At 44.6% G+C, this 25343-nt stretch overlaps 1 protein-coding gene across 4 annotated transcripts in view; it reads left to right on the forward strand.

Annotated features, from left to right (window-relative positions):
* Positions 1–760: 760 nt before the first annotated feature.
* LOC121473274 (urea transporter 1) overlaps positions 761–25343 on the forward strand; it is a 29556-nt gene continuing 4973 nt past the window's right edge. Inside the window, exons 1-9 of one of the 4 annotated variants that reach the window (XM_041725419.1) lie at positions 942–1080; positions 1707–1771; positions 3862–3993; positions 13043–13193; positions 14105–14294; positions 16742–16870; positions 18634–18826; positions 22190–22337; positions 22528–22662. In XM_041725419.1, the coding sequence (XP_041581353.1) occupies positions 3880–3993; positions 13043–13193; positions 14105–14294; positions 16742–16870; positions 18634–18826; positions 22190–22337; positions 22528–22662 (1060 nt within the window). In that variant the 5' untranslated portion in view covers positions 942–1080; positions 1707–1771; positions 3862–3879. Of the gene's footprint in view, positions 1081–1706; positions 1772–3861; positions 3994–5638; positions 5756–13042; positions 13194–14104; positions 14295–16741; positions 16871–18633; positions 18827–22189; positions 22338–22527; positions 22663–25343 lie in introns of all 4 variants that reach the window. The other 3 variants (XM_041725439.1, XM_041725429.1, XM_041725408.1) reach the window with 3 other exon arrangements.

The following is a 25343-nucleotide window of genomic DNA, read 5'->3' on the forward strand; positions in this document are numbered from 1 at the left end:
ACCAGAGCTCTCCACTGTCCCAGAAGCCTGGAGGTCCAGAGGACAGACGCCCATGGCATCTGCACAGCTCCCTGTGGGTTGTTTGGTTTTTGCTTTTGTTTTTGTTTTTGTTTTTAATCCCGTGGTCCAGGAAGTGCACCTGAGTTAGAGTCCTGCCGTAGCTGAGCAAGCCGCAAACACTGAATTTTAAGAAGCGTGGGGGAAGAGCTGGTTTTTCACTTGGATTTTCGATTCTCTGCTATGGAATGTTTGCCTCCCATCTATTAGAAGGCTGCAGCAGGGCTTGTCCTAGGACCGTCACCTGGAAAGAAGGACCCTTCAGGGAAACACGTATATTCCTGTTTCCTCCTCACTGGGAAAAACAGCAGGTTGGTTTCCAGAAGATGAGTCGCACACCCCCTGTCCTCCCCACCCTTACACCACACCCCACAGAACCTCGCTGGAATCTTACGTCTGTGTAGAAGCTGTATTGAGCCTAAGAAAAAAGAATTCCACCCCGAGAGGAGTCACTGGGCTCTCAGAGTCGACAGTGTAGCAGCCTGACACTCGCTTTTTAGTTTTAAGTGGCACTGTGTTGATCTTTTTTAGTTGCAAGTATTCCCCCCAAATTATTTCTGGGTGAAGGCAGGGGCTAGAACAACGAGGAGAAGTAAAAGATGAACTTGCAGGACTGTCCCGGGGTACAGACCTTGGAACCTTGCAAAAGATGGCAAAGCTGCAGAAAGATGGCAACGCTGCTGGCATCAAATCAAGGACAGCATTGAGGGGAGGAAGAGGGGGCAGGAGAGGGAGAGAAACATCCATCGGCAGAGACAAAGAGACAGATGGACAGAGAGGGACAGACAGACAGAGAGACATCAGGTGTGGGATAGGGGACTGGTCCTCACAATGCTTTGGCCCTGGCACCCGAAGTGGGAGGAGAAAGCCGAGTGCACGGGTGTGCAGAGCGGGGTTCCCAGTATAAAACTGTTGGGTGCCTCCTCCCAGCACTATCTCCTTCTGAGCAGCCTCCCTCCTCACAGAGCCCCGAGGGCTTTATCAGCCAGCGCCTTCTGCCCCGGAGCCGGAGCCGGCTGCAGCGTGAGTACCCTCCTCGTCCCTATTCACTTCCAGCTGTCCCTTGTTGCCAGTTCGTCTTCTTACTCTCAATTGTTGCTCTTTCATCCTCCCCCCCCCCTTTTTTTTTATGGAGAAATGTGCCTCGGATGGTTGCAACTTTGTAGAGGCAGCAAAGTCCGAGGGCTGGTAGGCTAGAAGGCAGTTCGCCAAAGCCGCGGGCTTCCTCCTGGAAGTCTGCAAGCAAAGCCTTGGCTCCTGATTTCTGAAGCAGGGTGGCAGCAGGACTGGGGCTCCCCGTGCAAGAGGGGTTCAGGCAGGGGGTCCGTTCTAGGGGCCAGATGACTCTGAGTTCATCAATGCTGTATACGAGTTTTCAAACTGTGTTCTTGAAATACTTGAGTCCAGTTTGGAGACTCCAAAAAAAGTGGGGTACAGTGAAGGGCCCTCTCCAACTATCGCTCTGCCCACCTGCATGTGCAGGGAGTGTGCATGCTTCCCATCGGGACAGCCTGGCATCCACACTGCAGCCATGGACCTGGGGTGGAATGCAGACCCCAAGGCTCCTAGGACTGGTGCCTTCTGAAGACAGAAGTGTTTTCATCCGGTGATAGGAAGACCTGACAGCGTTGTCCTGTTTCTGCTTACAGCTTTAAAGACAACTGAGCGACTCCCACCACTTCAAACCAAAAAGCACTCAAAATATTAGATTATTGTAAGTACCAAGTAAATGTCAATGCTTAAATTCTCTTTATGATACAGCATGAATGTTGAAAGGTTTTCTTCTGTATCTGTATACAAAACTTTGTATTAATTTTCATTTTTTAAAGGATTTTATGTATTTATTCATGAGAGACACAGAGAGAGAGGCAGAGACAAAGGCAGAGGGAGAAGCAGGCTCCCCGTGGGAAGCCCGATGCGGGACATGCTCCCAGGACCTGAGCTAGAGGCAGACACTCAACCTCTGAGCCACACAGGTGTCCCATGTATTAATTTTTAAAGTGATATTCAAGTCACAGAAAATTGAAGACTTTCAGGTCTCGCCAATTGCATAGATTTCTAATGTATGCTGAGTTTTATCTCATATAATCAAATAGGAAATGTTGGTAGAATTGGAATCTTGAGATTGCCTTGTATTAGAATAAGCACTGCTTTGGTTTTCCTAGTGATTTGGGTTATGAAAAGTACTTTCTGACTCCCGTTGGAAAGTTCACCAGGTGCAGCTTCCAGAATATTCCTAGAATGTTAACTTTAGTACATATAGGCTTCTTAGGGGTATGTCGATTATACAAAAGAATGAGGCTCCCTTTGAGGGACAAGGACATGTCTATTTGTCAGAAGAGTTCCTGCTTCCAGCAAGAGTGAAAGTGGGGGTGACCAGGGGCCCTTGGTGATTGCTTCAAGTCGGCCATAAAGACAGCAGGTCTGCTACATCACTGAGCCCTGACACACACAGACAGCAGATCCCATCTCTCGGGAGCTGCTCCTTCCCTGTTTACTTGAACAGAATTTCAGGTGGCATTAATGTGCCTGCCTTGGAGGAGACAACCACCCCGCTTCCCTTAGTGCATAAAGCTGCCGAGGAGACTTGCCCACTCTGAGCTTTGGTTTTCTCTTCTATAAAGTGAAGGCTTGAACTATGTGCTCTTTACAACCTCGCCTAGCTCTCAAGTTTTTCTCTCTGGGCTCTGAGAAAATAATGATATTGATCTCAAGGATATTGTCTTCCTACATGTGTGTGATTTGGGGGGAGAAGAGTGGGGGCCAGGAAGGCAGGAGCCATGCAGGAGCCAAGGAGGTAAAAACTCTCTCACCAAGAGAATGACAGTACCTTCTTGTCTCTTTCTTTCCTCCTTCCTTTTTTTTTTTTTTTAACTGCATAGAAGATGAGAGTCCTACCACTGGTTTTTAACACTGTTCTTTATCAAACAATACATAATGCAACCCACAGACACATCTGTTGGTACTTAAGGAACCAGATAGTTTATGGATGAACACATATGCAATTTTTTTCTAAGACATGTCAATAGTATTTTCCACAACTGTGGATTTTTCAAAGCAAGCCAGTAGAAGAAAGTAAAAATTAAATAAAGGAGGGACCCCCGCAAAAAAAAAAAAAAAAAAAAAAAAAAAACCCACACGCACACACCTTTTCTGGAACTTCTGAAGGAACAATATATCCTTGGATACAATGGATGTTTCTTTTTGGTTTGTTTGGTTGTTTTGTTTTTTGTTTTTCGTTTTTTTTTTTTAAGAAAACTTACAAAAAGCTGCCACACTTGTTGACTTCTACTAAGAATTGTTTATTATTAACAAGATGACCTCCGATATTGAACCATTCTTATTCTGATACAAGAAAGAATGCCCTTTAGCAGTCTCTCGCACTGGGCTCTGGCTGTGCATTGAGAGTGTGGCTTGTATCTGATTTCAGAAAATAGAGCCCACCCCATGCCATCTTCTCCCATCTGTAAAGAACAAGCCTGAGGGAAAGTGTTGCTTTGGTCTTGGTCCCAAAGTCAGAGCCCTAACAGTAGACAGACACAGCAGAACAAAATCTGTGCGTTGGTCTCTGGGCCGGATGGTTTACTATCATTTTGTCCTTTTATTTAAGCAAAATAAAATGAGCATTCCCTGTCTGTGGTCAGCTCATTGTCTCTCCTTGCTGATGGAGAAGGCTGCCTTCTCCTTGGAGGTCCCCACCTGGGGTCAGGGCTCCGCCTCGGGACCCCGCTGACCCCTGACTCCCTCCATCCCACATTCTGCATGTCCATCATGCTGACTTATGTCTTTTTGCCCTTTGTCGAGTATGGAGAGAAAGGAAGGATGAATGGACAGTCTTTGGTTGGCAGCACTGGGGACGCCCCTCGTGGTCCTCTTTGGAAGGACCCTTTTGGAGATAAGGCTGGTGAGGCCCTGGCACCCGGGCCCCCGGAACAGGTAGGCTCCCTGGGTGCAGACTCTGTCTCCGGGAACATGGGCTCCTGCGATCTAAGCTCTGGTGTGTCTTTTCTGAATGGAGCCGGGGAAGTGGGGTCCTCATGCTCTGCTGAGTGGTGCGGCTTGGGTTTTGCGGGATGCACACGAGTCTTTGTCCCAAAGTCACATGGCGCTCAACTTGGGCGAGATGCAGGACTGTTGAACTACTGACTTTGGCTAATAGTGGAAAAGCTAGGAAAAAGGAGTCTGGAGTTTTCATCTTATCCTGCTTCTCCTTATTTAGAGCTTCTTCCTTTTATTTTCTTGTTAGTTAAATTTAATGGCCTCCTTAGACTGGAGAAATCTGAGCATCAATAAAGGTTTCCTGCTGGATCACCTTCCTGATCAGAATTCTTAAAGTTCTCCAAAGAACTGCAAATAGTTGGACACGATAAAATTCTAGGGCAAACTACAACCTTGAAGTTGCTGGTTTCTCAGAACCAGTTCTCATGCCTGGGTTCTGAGGCAAGTCGTCAGGATCTGAAGGGCTCGGGAAGGGTTCAGGAGTTCAGAATAAATGGTTCATGGGTGGATATGCCACAGCAGCTACTGTCTGCTTAACTTGGGAGAGGAGCCCTCTCTCTAGGACATGGTACCCTAATAAACCATCCCAACATGTGGGTACTGGGGAGACAAATCACAATAAGCCTTGTATATGCTGAGCTGTGCAATCAGAAAAAAAAAAAAAAAAACAACCCAGTCCTTTAACTTAGAGTGGCTCGGCAAAGAGCTCAGGCCATGCAGGTTCTTGATCATGTCTGACCAGTTACAGTATCGGGTTTGTCATCTGTATCTCCAAAATCTCTGAGCTGATGGTGTATTTAAAACCCTCTAAAATAAATAAATATATGCCAGAAACTTTGAGAACATGTGTGTGTTCACTCTGAACTATACATTTAATTGTTTCTATAGTTGATGGAAAAACTGTAATGTTTTCACTCAATGCTGCCTCTGTAGGAACAGATCTACTCAGTTATAGAAACTCAAAGCAATTATGTCTGAGCTTCTAGATGTTGACTGGGGTGAAACTTGATGCCTCTGATAAATCGGTGGGGCTTTGCAAATGGGTCACTGGAGCTGAGGAAGGAGCTTACTGAGCAATGTTGTCAGTTATGAGATTTAAAGAGGAAGATATATGAAAATAAATAATAGCTATCACTTAGATTATAAAATGAAAGGTACTTCTCAAATTGGCTTAACATTTGAATCATTTTCTATGTTTCACCATGGGGCCAGCTGAGCTCCCTATAGACTAGGTTCCTGATGTCCAGCAGATCTCAATTTAAGAATTTCTTCATGCCAGTGTTCATTAGAAATCTCACAAGTGCAGGTGTCTAACACTATTTTGCCGAGATGAAGTGAGCTTGATCTAGAATTCGTTGCATAAATAGCTTCTGCTTTGTGTAATGATTAATGGTTAGCCATTGTTTAAAAGCGGGACACTTAGGTGGTGAAATAATGCAACTGAAGTGTTGGGGCTACTCAGGAAATAATCAGTTACCCACATTGATTTTTTTTGTCCTGGGATTAATGGAAGCCCGAACTAGAGTCAGGATTGCGAAAACTAAAAATTTTTTAAAGGCATAACTTTATTATCTCTTAATAGGTGTTTGTTGGCTATGATAAATGCAACAAGGATGAGGCCAAACCTAACCGTGAGAACCCCTTATTCACAGCCTGGCCACAGGGAGAAGATGAGCTCGTTTATCTGCATAGATTTGGGGTATTACCTCGGTCATGTCTTATATGCCTGTGGCTTCAACTTTCCACTGGTGCCTTCTGGGATCCGATAGTTTGGATGTCTCCCTACTCCACACTCACTTGGCTGTGCTCTTGGTGTTTCTTGCACGTGCAAGGTGGTTTGCCATTATCTTCCTCCCTTTGCCTTCCTCTGGGGTTACGTTGTTGATACTCTTCTTTTGTATCTGCCATCGGCCCTGTGAAAACTTCATTTTTGTCTAGAGGCTATCACTCCGGTGATGTTGGTGCTTTCTTATCACAGTTATCATGAGAAGTGAAGAGTCTTGTCATGAATGCAAGTCACGGTTATATTAATATTTTCCTGAGGCATGCTTACCATACTCATGCCTTGGCTATTCTTATATTGTACAATCTTAGATGACAAGTTTTGGTTTTCAATAACTTGGTTCACTTTTACCTTTTCCAATTTCTATATTTTGTGCAATATCATTCTTGACTGTTTTTAAAAATATTTAAATAACAAATACCAAAAATAAAGAATACCTGAGGCAGTGGCCCAAGGTGGGGACATAGTCAAGCCCTCTTTGACTTGGAGCCCTCTTTGACCTGGCTTTACTTGGCTTTACTTAGGCTCTGTCAACATACACAGACTATTTTGTAAATAATTCTGCTTTGTCAAGCCTTTAAAAACAAGAGCTTTTTTGTAAAATAGAAGCTTAATTTAAAAAGGCTGCTCGGGACATATGGACATGAGGGCACAGTAGGAGGACCCCGAGCTCACCTTGTCCCATGGATACAACTAGATAACACACACATCAGTCTAAATAACCCAGAAAATGATCCGGAGACTGGCGGAACAATCTCCACAACTAAATGGAGAGAAGAGGGCACATTGAAAGGGCAAGGATGTGGTCAGGAGCCACACAGGCCCCCAGGTCAGTCCGCCTCAGGAGAGAGCTGCCTGCATGGAGAGCAAAGAGGAGCAGATCCCGCACCAGGGAACCCACACAGGGAGGACGAATCCCCGTAACTCTTGGCTTTGAAAACCAAAGGGGCTGAACTTGATGACTTCTCACAACCAGGGGGATTTAAACCCTGAAATTTTAAAAATCAGGGCTTGGCTCTAGAGCAAAGTGGGAGAGAGCCTGAGGCCCCAGGTTTGCTTAAAGAGAGGGCAGGACCTCCCTGAGGAGACACAGCAGAAAAGCAGCAGTTTGAAAAATGCCTGGGGCACACAGGAGGGAGGGTTATTCATTCATCTCAGAGCATGTCCTGGGGGGACAGAGATCACTGGGGACCTCCTCCAAGAAGGAAGCTGGCAGGCACCAGTTCCCTCCCATGCCCCCAGCAGAAATGCACAGCCACCTGCAGGAACCAACCTGTGGCTGACACACTAAGAACTTGTGAATACTGCTCCCCCCCTCCCCCAGACAGACCTGCCTCAGCCCCAGCACTGCGGCGGGGGGGGGGGGGGGGGCGGGGGGGGGGGGCCCTTTTGGCCGGAGCCCATGCAGGGCAGGGCTGCAGGCCTGACCAAGTGCGGGCAGCCCCAACAGGGACCAGCACCACTCCAGAGTGACCCCTGCCCCAGGGAGAGGGGAAGATGACTACAGGCGCCAGTCAGGCTGCAGCCCGGCCGTGGGCTGAGGGAAGACACTGTGTCTGACTGTGGGCCCTGCCCCATAACCCAGCTTCTCTGGAGACAACACAGGGAGAGAAGCCTGCAGCTCTGGCAAACACCTGGCCTGACTTGACTCAAATCCGAGGCATCCACAGACTGGCCCACTATTAATACTGAGACCAAATCCTGCCCACAAGAGGAAAGAAAACCACTGTAGACGACCGGACTGTAGGAAAAAGCAGCTCAGTCACACAGCTGAATGTACGCAACACACATAGAAGACACCCCTGCAGCGCCAGGTTCTGGTGAACAGGGGATATGGGACTGCAGGGCACCAAAGAACCTCTTCTTCCTAAGCCCATGACTTTCCAGTGCAGGAGACATAGCCAACTTTCCTAACAGGGAGAAACAGATACAGAGACTTAGACAAAATAAGGAGACAGAGGAAAATGTCCCAAATGAAAGAACTGGACAAAATCACAGCAAGAGATCTAAGTGAAATGGAGATAAATAATGCGCCTGTTAGTACATTTAAAGAAATGATCATAAAGATAACTCACTGGACTCGAGGAAAGAATGGAGGACATCACTGAGACCCTTAATGATAAAAAAAGAACCAATCAGATATGAGAACACAAGAAACGAAATTAAAAATAGACCAAATGGAATACATAGACTAGGAGAAGCAGAAGAATGAATCTGTGACCCAGAGGACAGAGTAAAGGAAATCAGTCAAGATAAGCAGGTAAAAGGGGGAAAAATACACAAAATGAGAATAGATTTAGGGAACTCAGCAACAACATGAAGCATAATAACATCCATATTATCAGGATCCAGAGGTAGAATAGAAAGAAAGGAGGGCCAAAAATTTGTTTGAAGAAATAATAGCTGAAAAATTCCCAAATCTTGAGAAGGAAACAGAAATCCAGATCTAGAAGGCACAGAGAGCCCCCAACAAAATCAAACCAAGGAGGTTCCTACCAAAACACATAGTAGTTAAAATGGCAAAAAGTTGTGATAATGAGAGAATTTTAAAAGCAGCAAGAGAAAAGAAAACACTTACATACAAGGGAAATCTCATAAGGCTACAGCTGATTTTTCAACAAAAACTTTGCAGGCCAGAAGAGCATGGTGTATTCAACGTATTGAAAGGGGGAAAAATCTGCAACCTTCTATCCACCAAGGCTATCATTCAGAATAGAAGGGGAGATAAAGAGCTTCCCAGACAAGCAAAAGTTAAAGAGATTCATGACCACTACACCAGCCCTACAAAAAATATTAAAGGAGCCTCTGTGAGTGAAAAGGGAAGACGATAAGTAGGAATTAAGAAAAATAGTAAGCACAAAAGCAGTAAAAATAAGTATATCTGTAAAAATCAGTCCAAGGACTCACAGAATAAAAGGATGTAAAGTATGACACCATATACCTAAAATATGGGAGCTAGTGGAGGAAAGAACACATTTAAACTTAAGTAACTGTCAACTTAATACAGACTGCTATATGCAGAAGATGTTGTATACAAACTGAGTGGTTATCACAAGTCAAAACCTGGTAATAGATATGCAAAAATTAAGGAGAAAGGAATCCTAAAAATTTCACTAAGGAAAGCCAGCTAATCATGAGAGAAGAGAGGAAGAAAAGAAAGGAACAGAGGAGAACTACTAAAGCAACCATAAAACAAGGAACAAAATGACAATAAATACATATTTATCAATAATGACTTTAAATGTAAATGGACTGTTCAATCAAAAGACATAGGGTGGCAGAATGGATTTAAAAAAAAAAAAAAGACCCATCTATATGCTGCCTATAAAGGATTTACCTCAGATGGAAACACCTGGACAGATTGAAAGTGAAGGGATGGAGAAGTATTTGTCATGCAAATGGATGTGAAAAGAAAGCTAAGGTAGTAATACTTATATCAGATAAAATAAACTTTAAAACAAAGATGATAACAAGAGACAAAGAAGAATACTATATAATAATAAAGGGAACAATCCAACAAGAAGATATAACGATTGTTAATATTTATGCATCCAACATGGGAGCACCCAAATACCTAACCCACTTACTATGAATGGACAGATCATCCAAACAGAAAATCAATAAGGAAACAGTGGCAATGAATGACACATTGGACCAAATGGATTTTAACAGATATAGTCAGAACATTCCATCCTAAAACAGCAGAATACACATTCTTTTAAAGTACACATGGAACATCCTCCAGAATAGATCACCCATTATGCCACAAAACAAGTCTCAACAAGATTCAATCTCAAAAAGATTGAAGACATACCATGCATTTTTTCTGACCACAACACTATGAAGCTAGAAGTCAATCACAAGAAAAAATCTTGAAAGAGCACAGATACATAGAGATTAAATAACATACCATTAAACAAGACCAAGAAATCAAAGAGTAAATCCCACATTACCCCGATACCCAAACCAGATAAAGACACTACAAAAAAGAGAACTACAGACCAATATCTCTGATGAACATAGATGCAAAAGTCCTCAACAAAATATTAGCAAACCAAATCCAACAATACATTAAAAAAAAAAAAACATTCACCACAATCAAGTGGGATTTATTCCTGGGATGCAAGTATGTTTCAATATTCAAAAATTGATCAACATGATACATCACATCAGCAAGAGAAAGGATAAAAAATATATGATCTTTTTAATAGATGCAGAAAAAGTGTTTGGCAAAGGACAACATCCATTCATGATAAAAACTCTTAACAAAATAGATTAAGGAAGAACATAACTCAACATAATAAAGGCCATGTATGAAAAACCCACAGCTTACATCATTCTCAGTGAAAAATTGAGAGCTTTCCCCCTAAGATCAGAAACAAGACCAGGATGTTTACTCTCACCACTTTCATTCAACGTGGTAGTGGAATTCCTAGTCACAACAGACCACAAAAAGAAGTAAAATGCATCCAAATTGGTAAGGAAGAAGTAAAACTTTCACTATTTGCAGGTAATATGATACTATATATGGAAAACCTTGAGGACTCCACCAAAAACCTGCTAGAAGATAAATGAATTTAGTAAGATCCCAGGATATAAAATCAATGTACAAAAAAAAATTAAAAAAAAATCAATGTACAGAAATCTGTTGCATTTCTATACGCTAATAATGAAGCAAGTGAAAGAGAAATTAAGAAAGCAATCCCATTTACAATTGCACCAAAAATAATAAAATAACAAAAAATAAGCTTAACCAAGGAGGTGAAAGACTTAGACTCTGAAAACTATGAAACATTGATGGAAGAAATTGAAGATGATACAAACACATGGAAAGATATTCCATGCCCATGGATTGGAAGTACAAATATTGTTAAAATGTTTATACCACCCAAAGCAATATAGACATTTAATGTAATCAGCATCAAAATACCAAGAGCATTCTTCATAGAACTGGAACAAATTATATTAAAATTTGTATGGAACTACTAAAGACCTAGAATAGCAAACCAATCTTGAAAAAGAAAAACAAAGCCAGAGGTATCACAACTCCAGATTTCAAGTTATACTACAAAGCTGCAGTAATCAAAACAATATGATACTGACACAAAAACAGACACATAAATTAATGGAACAGGATAGAAAGCCTAGAAACAAACCCACAATTATATGGTCAGTTAATCTTCAACAAAAGAGGCAAGAATATGCCCCGGAGAAAAGATAATCTCTTCAACAAAGGGTGTTGGGAAAACTGGTCAGCCACCTGCAAAAGAATGAAAGTGAACCACTTGCTTACACCATACACAAAAGTAAACTCAAAATGGATTAAAGACCTGAATATGAGACCTGAAACCATAAAATTCCTAGAAGAGGGGATCCCTGGGTGGCTCAGCGGTTTAGCGCCTGCCTTTGGCCCAGGGCGCGATCCTGGAGTCCCGGGATCGAGTCCCATGTCGGGCTCCCAGCGTGGAGCCTGCTTCTCCCTCTGCCTGTGTCTCTGCCTCTCTCTCTCTCTATGTCTATCGTGACTAAATAAATAAAGAAATATTTTTTAAAAATTCCTAGAAGAGAGCACAGGCAGGAATTTCTCTGACATTGACGTTTTTAGGTATTTCCTGAGGCCAGGGAAATAAAAGCAAAAATCAACTATTGAGACTACATCAAAATAAAAAAGCTTCTGCCCAGCAAAGAAACAAGCAACAAAACTAAAAGACAACAGACGGAACAGGAGAAGATATTTGCAAATGACATGTCTGATAAAAGGTCAGTATCCAAGATGGATAAGGAATTTATACAATTCAACACCCCCTCCCAAAATAAATAATACGTTTTAACAATATGGAGAGAAGACACGAACAGACATCTCTCCCAAAAGGACATCCAGATGGCCAGCAGACACATGAAAAGATGCTGAACATCACTCATCATCAGGGAAATGCAAATCAAAACCGCAATGAGGTATCACCTCACACCTGTCAGAAAGGCCACAATGAAAAACACACACAAAAAAAACAAGTGTTGGTGAGGATGCTGGGGAAAAGGAACCCCCATGCACTGTTGGTGGGAATGCAAATTGGTACAGCCATTGTGGAAAATAGTATGGAGGTTCCTCAAAAAATTTAAAAATAGAGCTACCCTATGATCCAGTAATTGCACTACTTGGTATTTACCCAAAGAATACAAAAACACTAATCTGAAAGGACATATGAACCCCTATGTTTGTTGCAGCATTATTTACAAGAGTGAATTATGGAAGCAGCCCAAGTGTCCATCAATAGATGAATGGATAAAGAAGATGAAGGATATATACGATGGAATATTACTCAGCCATAAAAAGGAATGAAATCTTGCCATTTGCAACAAGATAGAGCTAGACAGTGTAATGCTAAGTGAAATAAGTCAGAGAAAGACAAATACCATATGGTTTCACTCATATATGGAATTTAAGAAACAAAACAAACAAAGGAAAGAAAAAGACACAATCCAAAAGCAGACTAACTGCAGAGCACAGGTGAGGGTTGCCATAGAGGAGGTGGGTGGGAGGATGGGTGAAATGGGTAGAGGGGATTAAGAGTCCACTTATCATGATGAGCACTGAGCAATGTCTAGAATTGTTGAATTGTCGTATCGTACACCTGAAACTAATATAACACTGTATGTTAATTATATTCAAATTCAAATTAAAAACTTAACTTTAAGAAAAGGCTGCTCACGCTGGGAAGGAGCTGCTTGGTCTGCGTTCGTGAGTACCATTTTTAAACCTGACACCGGGTTCCTTCAGCTGACAGCATGAAGCTTAAGTACTTGGTCTTAGCTCTCTTCCTGTATTATTATTTGACTCAGTATGTTAAAATTAAGTATTTTTCAGTCTTTTCCGCCAGACTGAGCTCTTTGAGTGCAGGTTGTAGGTGTTCAGTGAAGATCTGTTGGACTAGAAACTGGACCTTATGAAACCCAAGGCCAGAACCTTCTCATGGTAGCAATAAAGACGGTAATGAAAAAAGTAGTATGGGATTTGGATTTGGGTAATAATCTCTACGGCAACGTTGCAAGGGGAGCTGGGTGCTTTCTTAGTCCCCTAGAATGTCATGATACAAGTGAAGTGCTTTTAAACTCATCCTCTGTGGCTACTGCAACCAGGCCCAGTGCTGGCCAGTCTCAAGTGTTCTGCATTAGGATGTTTATGAGCTCTGTCCTTTCCTCAAGGAGCCAGAGGAAGAGATAACCATGGAAGACAGTCCCACTATGGTTAAAATGGACCAGGGTGAAAATCAGATTTTACCAAGAAGAAGGTACCTCCCCAAGGCACTTGGCTACATCACCGGTGATATGAGAGAATTTGCCAGCTGGCTCAAAGGTATTTATGCTTCCATCCTTTGGAGAGATGGGAGAAGTAGATTTGGGGGAAATGATTCTTTCATTATAGTCTCCTGCCTTCTATCTCCCCCTCTCCCCCTCTCCAGTTTTTAACTTTTTATCTTCTTTTTTTTTTTTAAGATTTTACTCTTTTTTTTCTTAAGATTTATTTATTTGAGAGAAGGAGAGAGCACATGAGTGGGAGGGAGAAGGCTGAAGAAAGAGAGAGACTCTCAAAGCAGACTCCCTGCTGAGCACGAAGCCTGATGCAGGGCTCAAACCCATGACTCTGAGAATAGGACCTGAGCCAAAGGGAAGAGTCAGATGCTTAACTGACTGAACCACTCAGGTGCCCCAAGATTTTATTTTTAAGTAATCTCAATACACGACATGGGGCTTGAATTTACAATCCCGAGATCAAGCTTCATGTGCTTCGCTGAGCCAGCCGGCACCCCTAACTTTGTATCATTTAGCATGCAAGCCTCTTCAAATATTTTTTTTTACGGAGATAGTGCTTAGGGCCAGGGCCCTATTCCTATTTAGAGGAAGACATCTGGCTCCATCCCATAGTTTCAGGCCTTAAAAGCTGAAGTTTTACTGTTGGTAATTTACTTCTTTAGCTTTAGAGTCTGTACCTCTGAGCATGGTAAATAAGTGCATTCAGTGCTTTCTGCAGTGGAGATTCTGGTAAGAGCAGGGTGGGCTGAGAATGAAGAAACCGGAGGCTTTCAGGGATCTGGGTACCATTAAGGGGGAAATGGCTCAGCGGGAAAAAGCTTCCAGGAATATCAAAACTTAGTTCCACCTTTAGCAGAGAGGATTTTGATGATTTTATTCAGAGTGGGCACCGGGCACGGAAAGGAGCACCTTGCCTTGTCACATCCTTGGCTCTGCCCATCTCATCTCTTCCAGACAAACCACAGGTGCTCCAGTTCGTTGATTGGGTTCTTCGGGGCATATCCCAAGTGGTGTTCGTCAGCAACCCCATCAGTGGAATCCTGATTCTGGTGGGACTGCTGGTCCAGAATCCCTGGTGGGCTCTCAATGGCTGTGTGGGAACAGTGGTGTCCACCCTGACGGCGCTGTTGCTTGCCCAGGACAGGTAGGTGCATCCGTCCAAGCCTGCTCTTCCTGCTTCTGAGAACACAGGAACCAGCCAGTGACTTTGGGCATCGGTGATAAAGCTCCACCCTTCCCAGAAAAACCTACCCTTTATTCCACAGGACCTGGTATTTGTGTTCAGTCAGAGGTCAGGGCATTACTTACATTTCTTATTGTTTCTCTTTAACCATTCCCTAGATCATTCTTCTGCAATGATTACTCAATTATTTATCATCAGCATTTTGTTTGTTTGGGCAAGAATGCATAGGAGTCCTTTTTATTTTTTTATTTTTTTAGATTTTATTTATTTATTTGAGAGAGAAAGAGAGCACAAGCAGGGGGAGGAGGCAGAGGGAGAAGGAGACTCCCCACTGAGCAGGTTGCCCAACTCAAGACTGAATCCCAGGACCCAGAGCCAAAGGCAGATGCTTAACCAACTGAGCCGCCCAGGAGCCCCATGTGTATGAGAACTTGAAAAGTCTTGGTGGTGTAAAAAAACCTCACCAATCCCATCCTATTTTGTTTCCATGCTCAGTTTAGTGAACCATTCTTTATAGATGGTGCAAATGTTAGCTCAGTTTCTGGAAAAGTGAATAATCAAATTCCCAGTTATGATTTAAGAAGCATTAGCGTGTCTTCTGAACTATGTGCTGGATTAAAAATAGCACCTACTTTATAAATTGATCTGTTGTTGAAGAAGTAAAATGCTGACTCCCACCACAGGGTTAGACAGCTCCTGACTTTCTGGTTTAATCAGGGAGGCTGCTGGTCTTCGAGGTGTCCAGAATCAACGCATGAGCACCAGTGGGTGGTCATTACACAACTCAGCTCCTGTGGCATTTAGAGCTCCGAGAACGTTCCGCTTTTCCATCAGGTCCAAGGAGCCTGATGTGTTGTTCGTAGATTAGGTTAAATCCAATTCCAGTACAAGAGAGGAAACAGCCCACCCAGTTTGGAGATGTGGTCCAGCATCGTGCCATATCAAATATCCCTTCATTATTTTGTTCCAGCAAAAAATGACCCACTCTCCCTACCAGGTATTATTTAGAAGGCAAGCCATATTTACATGTGTTGGCTTTCAAGTCTCTTTTACCTTCCTCAGGCCTAAAGGCCTGCATTAAAAAAGCAATCCTGTTGTAAGTGAATATATCTCTTTCTGTTGTTTTTAAGCCATAGTGCTCCACAACTTGCAGACATTGCCATGAAAGCACAGGCAGTCTGCCTTAAAATCTGCAAGTCCCTTGTTGAGAAAGCGAGTCTTTGCCTCGCTGTCTGCTGTCCTCATGTGTATTCCCAAATTCTAGAAGAGAGTATCACTTACAGGGTTAAACCAGTAAACATTCCATCACTTCCTACATGTCCCAAAAGATTCGTTAAGGGAGACAAAGGACACTGGACAGAGAGCCCCACTGCTAATGCTCTCACCCAGATGAATGAGTGGTACCTTCTTGCTGTTGGGCTGGTGCCTTGTGCCCCAACTGAAGCTCTCATGCCACCTGCACCCCCTCTATAGCCTGGCCCTTGGTTCTGTCACCCCCCCACCCCCTGCAGACCCTGCACCTGATCTCACCCAGCTTTGCACCTCGTGGCCTCGCTGACTTCATCTTTGAAACTTCAGCCCTTCCTGGTGGAGATGTTCTCAACTAATAGGGCCTCAGGAAGCCCGGCTTGTCAGCCTTGGTGCTTATTCTGCAGAAGTTGTTTCATTTCTCACTTGGGGCTCCTAGTTCCCAGTTACAAACTGGGAACCATTTTGGCCGGGAGTAGAAATTCACCAACAGGACCACCTTCAGAAGTGAGGTTAAATGCTGAGAAGCGAAAAGGAACCCAAGAATGAATTCAGTGCTAGATATGCACGTAAGTGGAATAACTCTGCCCAGTAAAAGTACTTGTTTTCCTTTGCAATAACTTGGAAACGTGTATTTGGAGAGCACAAAGTGGAAGTGCAGGAAGATGAAAGTGGATCCTCAGTTGGAAGAGTCGTTTTTTTAAGGTCACAAACACTACAAAAGGGAGTTTGCAATTCAACAACCTTACACCTCTCACCAAGAATGTCAGACTTAGAACCCAGTTTCCTCTAAGAGCTCTATTTGGATCAAAGGCCCCTAAGACACAGAGGTAACAACTTCCTGAAGGAAAGGCTAAAGAAAGCAGAACAGGCCGCCTTGCTCATCTCCCTTTCTGCGCCTGGATGCGAGAATCCTGTCTCACTGTGACACCTCTGTAGGGGGTTGTTCTAGAAGCACATTTGTATTTTACCTTTATCTAGCTATATTTCATTTTTCCATGATTTTATTAGTGTTTGGCTTTTATAGACTTGGAAATAAATTTCTAAGCATAACCTCATTTTCTAATGTGACCATGATCTGAAAATTGCAAGCACCATTTCTGGGCAAGTCCGGCCCCTGCCCACCCAGAATGCGTCCCCACTGTGCCTCTCGCCCACAGGTCAGCCATCGCCGCAGGACTCCACGGCTATAATGCCACCCTGCTGGGAATACTCATGGCTGTCTTTTCAGACAAGGGCAATTATTTCTGGTGGCTGTTATTACCTGTGTCTGCCATGTCCATGACTTGGTAAGTTGTGCCTGGTTTTCAAAATACCTCTAAAAAAAAAATTCATAGTAGGGGGAGGGAATGGGGAGTTACTGTTTAATGGGTACAGAGTTTCAGTTTTGCAAGATGAAAAATGTTCCACAAATGGACAGCAGTGGTGGTTATACAATAATGTGAATGAACTGAATGTGAGTGAACTGCAGGCCTTAGGTTGGTTAAAATGGTAAATTTTATGGTATCTGTGTATAGCAACGTTTAGAAAAATTATTATTTTTTTTTAACTTAGATTCGGGTTACATCTGTTAGAAACAGGAAGCATCCAAACACACTGATACATGTGACCCTAAACACACACCTCGTCCCCCCTTCCTCTCAGATTCTGATGTAATTGGTCTGGGGTGTTACCTGGGCACTGGGAGTTTTAAGGCTCCTGGGGGTTTCTAAAGGACAACTAAATTTGAGAGTCAGGCCCTACATCCATGGTCCTCAAACCTGCACACTAACGAATCCCCAGCAGGGCTTGGGTAAACACGACCTCTGCTCCCCGCCCCAGGGCTTCTGATTCTGTCCATCTGGGTGAAGCCTAAGAATTTGCATCTCTAACTAGTTCTCAGGTGATACGGCTCATCCAGGGACTACACTTTGAGAACCACCGTGTATGCCTGTATGAACTCTCCTTACCCACCTGCCCCTGCTACCTTCAAAAACATTTCTTCACTGAATTCGGTTCCTTTTTTTTTAACCCTAAATCCTTCAAACTAGCTAAATGCTCTTTTTGTTTGTTTGTTTTTTGGAAGCACACATTTCCTTCTTACGATGGCACATTTAGAATATAAATCACGAATATCCACCCAGATGAGAAGGGTAGCCCACTCTGCACAGTGTCTGCAGGGCCACCTGCCCTGGCTGCACCCACAGGGGTGTGGGAGAGAGCCTGCTGGGAGAGCCAAGCTGCCCAGGAAGTAATTTCTTACCAGTTCTGAAGAACAACCTCAAGGACAGGAGGTGGATCACCTCCAGGTGCTCACCACACCCCCTCCCATAATCTGGGGCTCTGACCTTCATGATGGGCCAACAAGTGAGAGTACAAAAGGGGCCCAGAGACCATCTAATCTAATCCAGTCCCCCAGGCTACAGACAAGGAAATGGAGGAGTAGCTCCTTGCCAAAGGTCACACAGTTCACCAACGGCTCTGGACTTAAAGCTGTTCCTCCCACCCCCACCCCCGCCCCGCCCTGAGTTTAAGATATTTTTCCTCCCGCCCACACCACCTTACATCCTCCCTTGGACAACTGTTTCTCTTTTTCAAAAACAATATGCTAAAGGCTCATGAAGATGATACAGAAATTCAAGATGGTGGCTGCCCCTGGTGGGGAGGACGGGGCACATGATCAAGTACGTTACATGGGGGAAGGGGGTTCCCACTGGGTGCAGAGTATTTTACTTTACGTCTAAAATACTAGAAAAATATTTCTAAAACCTAGATTTCCTAAGTCACTGTGAGCGATCCCAGAGTGTAATTTTTCAAAAGCCAGATGAGCTACGAGTTGATTTTTGACTTTATGGAAAAATTCTTCTCTGACAGGATTTATTCCACGTGTGTTTGGTTTTTTTGTTTCAGTTCGGGGTTCTCTTTCTCTTGTCCTCCCATAAAAAGTTTGCTGAAACAGCATGTTAGTATTGTGCCCATGAAAGAAAGCCCCTCCAGGGTGTAGAGATTCAGTTTGTCAACTGACTTGTCACGTGCATGTTCTTCCATTCTGTTCTGTGGTCGTTGTCATTAGCCCAATTTTCTCAAGCGCCTTGACCTCCTTGTTCTGCAAATGGGACCTCCCTGTCTTCACTCTGCCCTTCAACATGGCGTTGTCAATGTACCTCTCGGCGACGGGACACTACAACCTGTTCTTCCCAAGCAAATTGTTCAAACCCGTGACCGCGGTTCCCAATGTCACCTGGCCTGACCTCAGTGCCCTGCAGGTAAGGTACTCTGTCCTCTCACATTCCTCCCTGACTCGAAGACACGCAGTGTCCCCTTGGTTAATTGTTCTTGGGCATCAGAGCCTTATGGAGACTCAGCTCTAGGATGGCTTTACTGCCTCCATCTTGCCCTCTCACCCATTCTACTCTAAGGCTGTGGGTTCTAAGGCTTTGTTTATTATTATTATTATTATTATTGAAATTTAGTTAACCTACAGTGTTACATTAATTTCAGGTGTACAATGTAATGATTCAACACTTCTACCCATTGCTCATCGAGATACACGTACCCTCAATCCCCTTCCCCTACTTCCCCTATTTCCCCATTCAGCTCCCTCTGGTGGCCACCAGTTTGTTCCCTGTATTTAAGAGTTTGTTATTTTGTCTTTTTTTTCCTTTGTTGTAAGGGTTGTTTTTTGTTTTTTGTTTGTTTGTTTGTTTTTAATGACTGCTCAAAGCTAACTTTCCCCCTTCTTTTCCTAAAATTCGGTCTAGAGTATAGCTCCACTGGAAATCAAAAGCTGTTTCAAAATTGTCCCTTCTTTGGGTGGATGTGATGGGGCCCAGCCCTTGAGGAAGGGCCTCTAGTGTGGAGTTAAGGCCTTCATGACCTGCCTCCTCCCATCAAAAGAACTGGCTGGTTACTGTTAGATCTCATGATAGAACCTCTCTATTCTGCTTTTTCTCTTGGTAGATCTCACAGAGTATGTACAGTGATTCATGGTGCTCAAGCATTGGTAGCCATCAGAATCATTGTTTTTAAATACGATACAGGCTTCATCTCAGACTCTCTGTATCATAATCTCTGAGGGGGGCACCTAAGAACCTGTGTTAACAAGCTCCCCAAATAATGGTAATGGGGGCCAGAATTTGAGAACCACTACCACAGCATGTATTGTATCCATCTCCTTACCGATGTGCACAGAGAGAGTGCCATTTTAAAGACCTAGTTAACCCAGGTCCCGCTCTTCCTGGGGTGTTTATTTAATAACTCTGTTGAAGAGTTATTAAATAACTGTTTAAAACAAGAGAACACTTAAAGGCAGAGGAAAACAAACAAAACACACCTTTTTTGATGTGCAAAACACTGGTTTTCTGCACTACTAGCTCATGAAACCCCTTTTTGCTGTCCTCTCTGCTGAGCCATCAAAATATGTGAGGGGCTCAGGCAGGCTTTTCTTTACCTTCTTGCCCAGAAAATAAATGGGAGCATTTGGAAATAACTCAGAAAGAAAGTCAAATGTTTGTTCAAACTACCCATGAAAAATAATATCATAAATAATGCTAATTGATTTATCTAAAACTGCCCTGTCCAATATAGTAGCTATTAGCCCCACATAGCTTATTTAATTTCAATGTGAAATTCATTATAATGATATAAAATTAAAAATCCAGGGATGCCTGGGTGGCTCAGTGGTTGGGTGCCTCCCTTTGGCCCCAGGGCACGATCCCCGGGCCTGGGATTGAGTCCCACTTCAGGCTCCCTGCATGGAGCCTGCTTCTCCCTCTGCCTCTCTGTTTCTCTCCTGAATAAATAAATAAAATCTTTAAAAAAATAAAATTAAATAAAAAATAAAATTAAAAATCCAGTTTCTTACTCTTATACTAGGCACATTTCAGGTGCTCAGTAGCCCCATAGAGAATATTCCCCCATTAGGAAAGTTATGTTGGACAGTGCTGATTTGTGGGAGTGGGGGGTCTTCCTCTTCTCATTCTGAACTACCACCCCAACATCAGCACATGTCTCTCCCATCTTGCTTGACTCCCCCATTTTCCTGGCCACACGAGGGATAGTTCTGCAGTCGATTCTGAGTGAAAGCCTATGTAGTCTGTACCGTGTCAAGTTCCTTGCTGTAGAGAAAAGAGCAATGATCTTGTGTAGACATGAAGATCCAGTGTGAGCTGCAGAATTCAGGATCCACTTTAGGACAGAACCAAACTCACAGTGTGATCCTGTGCTCTGCACAAGGACGGAGGCAGGATTGGAAGCCAGTGTTAGTGCAGCCTAATGCATGAGGGAGAGGATAATTCTTTTTTTTTTTTTTTAAGACATTATTTATTTATTCATTCATGAGCGACACAGAGAGAGGCAGAGACACAGGCAGAGGGAAAATCAAGCTCCCTGCCGGGACCTGATACAAGACTCGATCTCAGGACCCTGGGATCACTCCCTGAGCCACTCAACCACTGAGCCACCCAGGGGCCCCAGGAAAGGATAGTTTTCGTGCCAAAGCAGGGTCTCCGTAGCAGAGTCACTGCCTCCCCATGGTCGCTCAAAAGGTGTACATGTGACCTGGGGTGAGGAAGACGTCTTTCAGTAAATGAACTTGGTCAAGCTAACATGGCTAATTATGCCTAGCCTGGCCTTACCGGAAGTGCCCTTAGAAAGCATTACCAGGTGTTAGCTTAAATCAAACCCTCAGTTTTCCTGAAAACTGTCAGTCTGTGAACACATTAGCTGAATTCAGGCCTCACCAGCATTAGTGACATTTACATGTATCTTTGTGTTTTGAGGACTAATTGGCAGTTGCTGGTAACCAGAGTAAGCTAAGGATATACTGGTTGAAATGAATACATATTCTCTGTAACAGCAGAAGTATAAATAGGGTACTGACTCATGAACTTGCCAATACTTGCTTGTTTAAAAAAAAAAGATTTTATTTATTTGAGAGAGAGAGAGAGAGCATGAGCAAAAGAGAGCACGAGCATGGGGAAGGGCAGAGGGAGAAGCAGACTCCTCGTTGAGCCAGGAGCCTGACGTGGGGCTAGATCCCAGGACTCTGAGATCATGACCTGATCTGCTGAAGGCTGATGCTTAACCAACTCAGCCACCCAGGCGTCCGTAATAATTGCTTCTGAATTGTGGAAAAGATAACCCAACTCTGGGTCTTTGGCCTTAACAGCCCAGTTGCGTGGGAGTAATAATACTTCTGTTGACCATGGTGGCGTTGATGCATTAGCCTGAGGCCTAATGGACAGGTAAGAACTGGAAGTGTAAACTGTGGTCCCTGCTGTCCTCACTGGGGGACACGGCAGGTGAGGTGGGGGCAGCAGTGGTTCCACCTGGGGCCTTATCAGCGACCGAGGCCAAGTGTCAGCGCCAGCAGCGGAGCCCCTGAGTTAGTGGCCATGCCAAGGAGGCATGCATGCTCAGCATCCGCCGGGGAAGGGCCTGTGTATCTCTTGGGATCAAGCAGAAGAATGAGATTTCTCTGTAACGAGACAGAGACTTAAAAATTTAGTAACACTGGTCTCGAAAGATGAGATGTGCTAACTCTGACGTTGCATTATACGTGACTGTGAGCGTCCTGTGGGTTTCTGTTCAGTTGTTTTAATGACCTCGTTTTCTGAATGGCTTTGCAGTTACTGAAATCCCTGCCTGTGGGTGTCGGGCAGATCTATGGCTGTGATAACCCGTGGACAGGGGGCATTTTCCTGTGCGCCCTCCTGCTCTCCTCCCCACTCATGTGCCTGCACGCCGCCATCGGATCACTGCTGGGGATAGCAGCGGGTAAGCTGAGGGCTCAGGCCCGAGTACCCAGCACCTCCTCCGCAGGCATCTTCCATGCTCTGGACCTTCCTGGAGGGCTCTACTTCCAGGGGACCAATGGGAGTTCATGGGTGCTCCCCCACCCCCCACCTCCTACCACAGCATCCTGCCTTTGGTGCACAGCGCTGACCCCACCTGTCTTCATTAATAGGACTCAGTCTTTCAGAGCCGTTTGAGAACATCTACCTTGGGCTCTGGGGTTTCAACAGCTCTCTGGCCTGCATTGCAATTGGAGGAATGTTCGTGGCGCTCACCTGGCAAACTCACATTCTGGCTCTTGCCTGCGGTACGTATATTGTGCATTGGAAGGAGGGTCGCTCATAACTGTGGGATCAGTCCATACAATAAAAAGGGACTATGTGAGACACTGGGGCCAGGTTCCAGTGAGGGCCCCTCGCTGCCTGCAGGTGTGAACAGGGCAAGTGGCATCCCCTCCCTGGGAGGATTAAGCTCTGCTGTGCCCTCCTTATTGGTTGTCGTGAAGACAGGAGAACCTGTCGAGTAGTGTTAACTATTTTGCCATATGTACGTGTTGGGGGATAGAAACTTGACTCATCCTATGTTCTTCATACTAATTGTTTGACCCAAGAAACGAAAATGGAAATGACTCAAGCTAAATACAGAGCCATTTCTCCTGCTGAGTCAGGTAGGACTCCATGTGGCCCTTGGAGAATCACACGAATCCAGCTTTTCTCACACACTTCAGGGAGTGTCAGAATCAACTGGAAGGCTTGTTAAAACACAGATGGCTGCCCGCCCCATCTCCCAGCCCCCGATTCCTCCTTAGAGGTAGGAGAGGAGTTGGCATTTCTAACGAGGGCCAGATGGTGCTTGATGCTGTTGGTCTTGGGAACCACATTTTCCAAACCACTGTGTTCATCCCTTCTGACCCCTATGTTCTAGCCAGACTCAGCCTGTCAGAGCTAGAAGAGGTTCTAGACGTCTCCAGTCCATGCCCCTCGTTTTACTGTTGGAGTTCTGAGGCTAGAGAGATAAAGTGATGTGTTGAAGGGGACCCGGTCAATTAGGGTAAATGCAAGCCAGAATCCACATTTGCTAAGAACCTCTGAATTCCACGCACTACACCACTCTGCTCCCCTGTGGCAGCCTCCAAGCCTTTAGGTAAAACTAAACCTCAAGTGATGTAGATTTAGAAAGCTAGTGGGTTTCTCATTCTGCCTATCACACCTACCTTCCTTTGGACAGGTCAGATTTTCCTCACTGGCGTAGCCTGACGGTTAGGGCTGTATACTGAGTTAGCTGAGAACCCAGCTCCTGAGGCCAGAACCCTAGCTCTGCCAACTTGAATTTCGAGAGATGCCACACTCACCCCCACAGAGGCCATACTGATTTCCCCTCCACAGACAATGGGGAGTGCGTGTTCCGTCCATGCTGGGCACTGTCCATCTCATCCGCGGATACGAAGTGTTGAGAGGGACCTCTGGCCCCTCTTGGAAAGCAAATCTCCCCTGCAAAATGTCACAGCAAGTTCTGGCTTGCCCATATCACCCTGCCCCTGGCCCAACGAAAGACTAACTATATCAGCTGGGGTAAATAAATAACACATTTATTACAGAGTTGCCCTTTCACAACTTCACTGTGGTATTATCAGGAAGAGGCCCCAGGAAAGGCTGAGGGAGGCTGGCAGGGCCGCCTTCCCTGCCTCCAAACCGGAAACTGCCCACCAGGGGAGTCCTAACTTTGTTATTTTGTCACTGCAAACTATAGACACATTTTGTCTTTATTTATTTATTTATTTATTTATTTATTTATTTATTTTATTTATTTTTGTGGGGGAGGAGAATCTCAAGCAGGCTCTGCGTTCCGTGCAAGCCTCAGGTGGGGCTTGATCTCATGACCCTGAGACCATGACCTGAGCTGAAATCAAGAGGGGGGGTTGGGTGACTGAGCTATCCTGATATTTTGTCTCTCTTTAATGCTGGGGTTGTCATAGTAGGACTCACACCTGGTGTTCTGCTGGGATGGACACTGTCCACTCGGCACTCAGGGCCTTTCTGCCCCTCACTGCCCAGGGTGCAATCAGAGTCATCACCTACACACTGTGGTGTTGCAGACTTGCACCTCTCCCGTGAGGTTTTCCCAGTCCCGCTCAGCAAGACTTAATTGATGCACAGCTACTGTTAGACAGTCTGATGCTCTTACTATGGAGAGAAAAGCAACTTGCAATTGGAGACAGCTTGGAAACAGCATAGGAGGAAGAGACCAGAGCTACTTCTGGACCTTTCAAGTGCAATCCTTGTGAAAGGGAGAGGAATGGGGCAGCCGGGTGGCTCAGGGGGTGAGCGTCTGCCTTTGGCTCAGGTCGTGATCCTGGGGTCCTGGGATCGAGTCCTGCTTCCGGCTCTCCACAGGGAACCTGCATCTCCCTCTGCCCGTGTCTCTGCCTCCCTCTGTGTGTCTCTCATGAATGAATGAATAAATAAATAAACAAATAAAGAAAGAAAAAGAAAAAAGAAAAGGAGAGGAATGGTGATAGGTCTCATGTGCTCAGGGGAGGTCTCATAGAAGAGCAGGTACCCAAGACAGCAGGTGCTTACCCTAGGGCCGGTGAATATTTGTTAAGGAAGGAAGGAAGGAAATGAGGGAAAAAGGAATGAAATTATCAAATCAAACAAAGAAGCTCTTCCAACCCACGCCCCTGCACACTTCTGCTCAGAGCAGCATCGGGGTCCCCCCAACCGGGATGGGTTGGCAGCCAGTGTTGGTGGAAATACAGGATTGCATTTGAGGTTCACCGCCTCCCTGGAAAGCACATCTTCAAGCTGCCCTTTTACAAAGGACAATACTGAGTGCCAAAGTTCAGTGAATTGTTGTACAGTAAAATGACCAGAGCTGGGGTTTGAAGCCCAGGCTGTTTCTGAGACAAGCCTTTCCCACGAGCATGAGACAATTCAGATGTGAAAGAATTAGGTATGCTGTTGAACAAAAACACTGGGATAAAAAGAC

This window comes from Vulpes lagopus, chromosome 1, assembly GCF_018345385.1.
Source record: "Vulpes lagopus strain Blue_001 chromosome 1, ASM1834538v1, whole genome shotgun sequence".
In the NCBI taxonomy this organism is placed as follows: Eukaryota; Metazoa; Chordata; class Mammalia; order Carnivora; family Canidae; genus Vulpes; species Vulpes lagopus.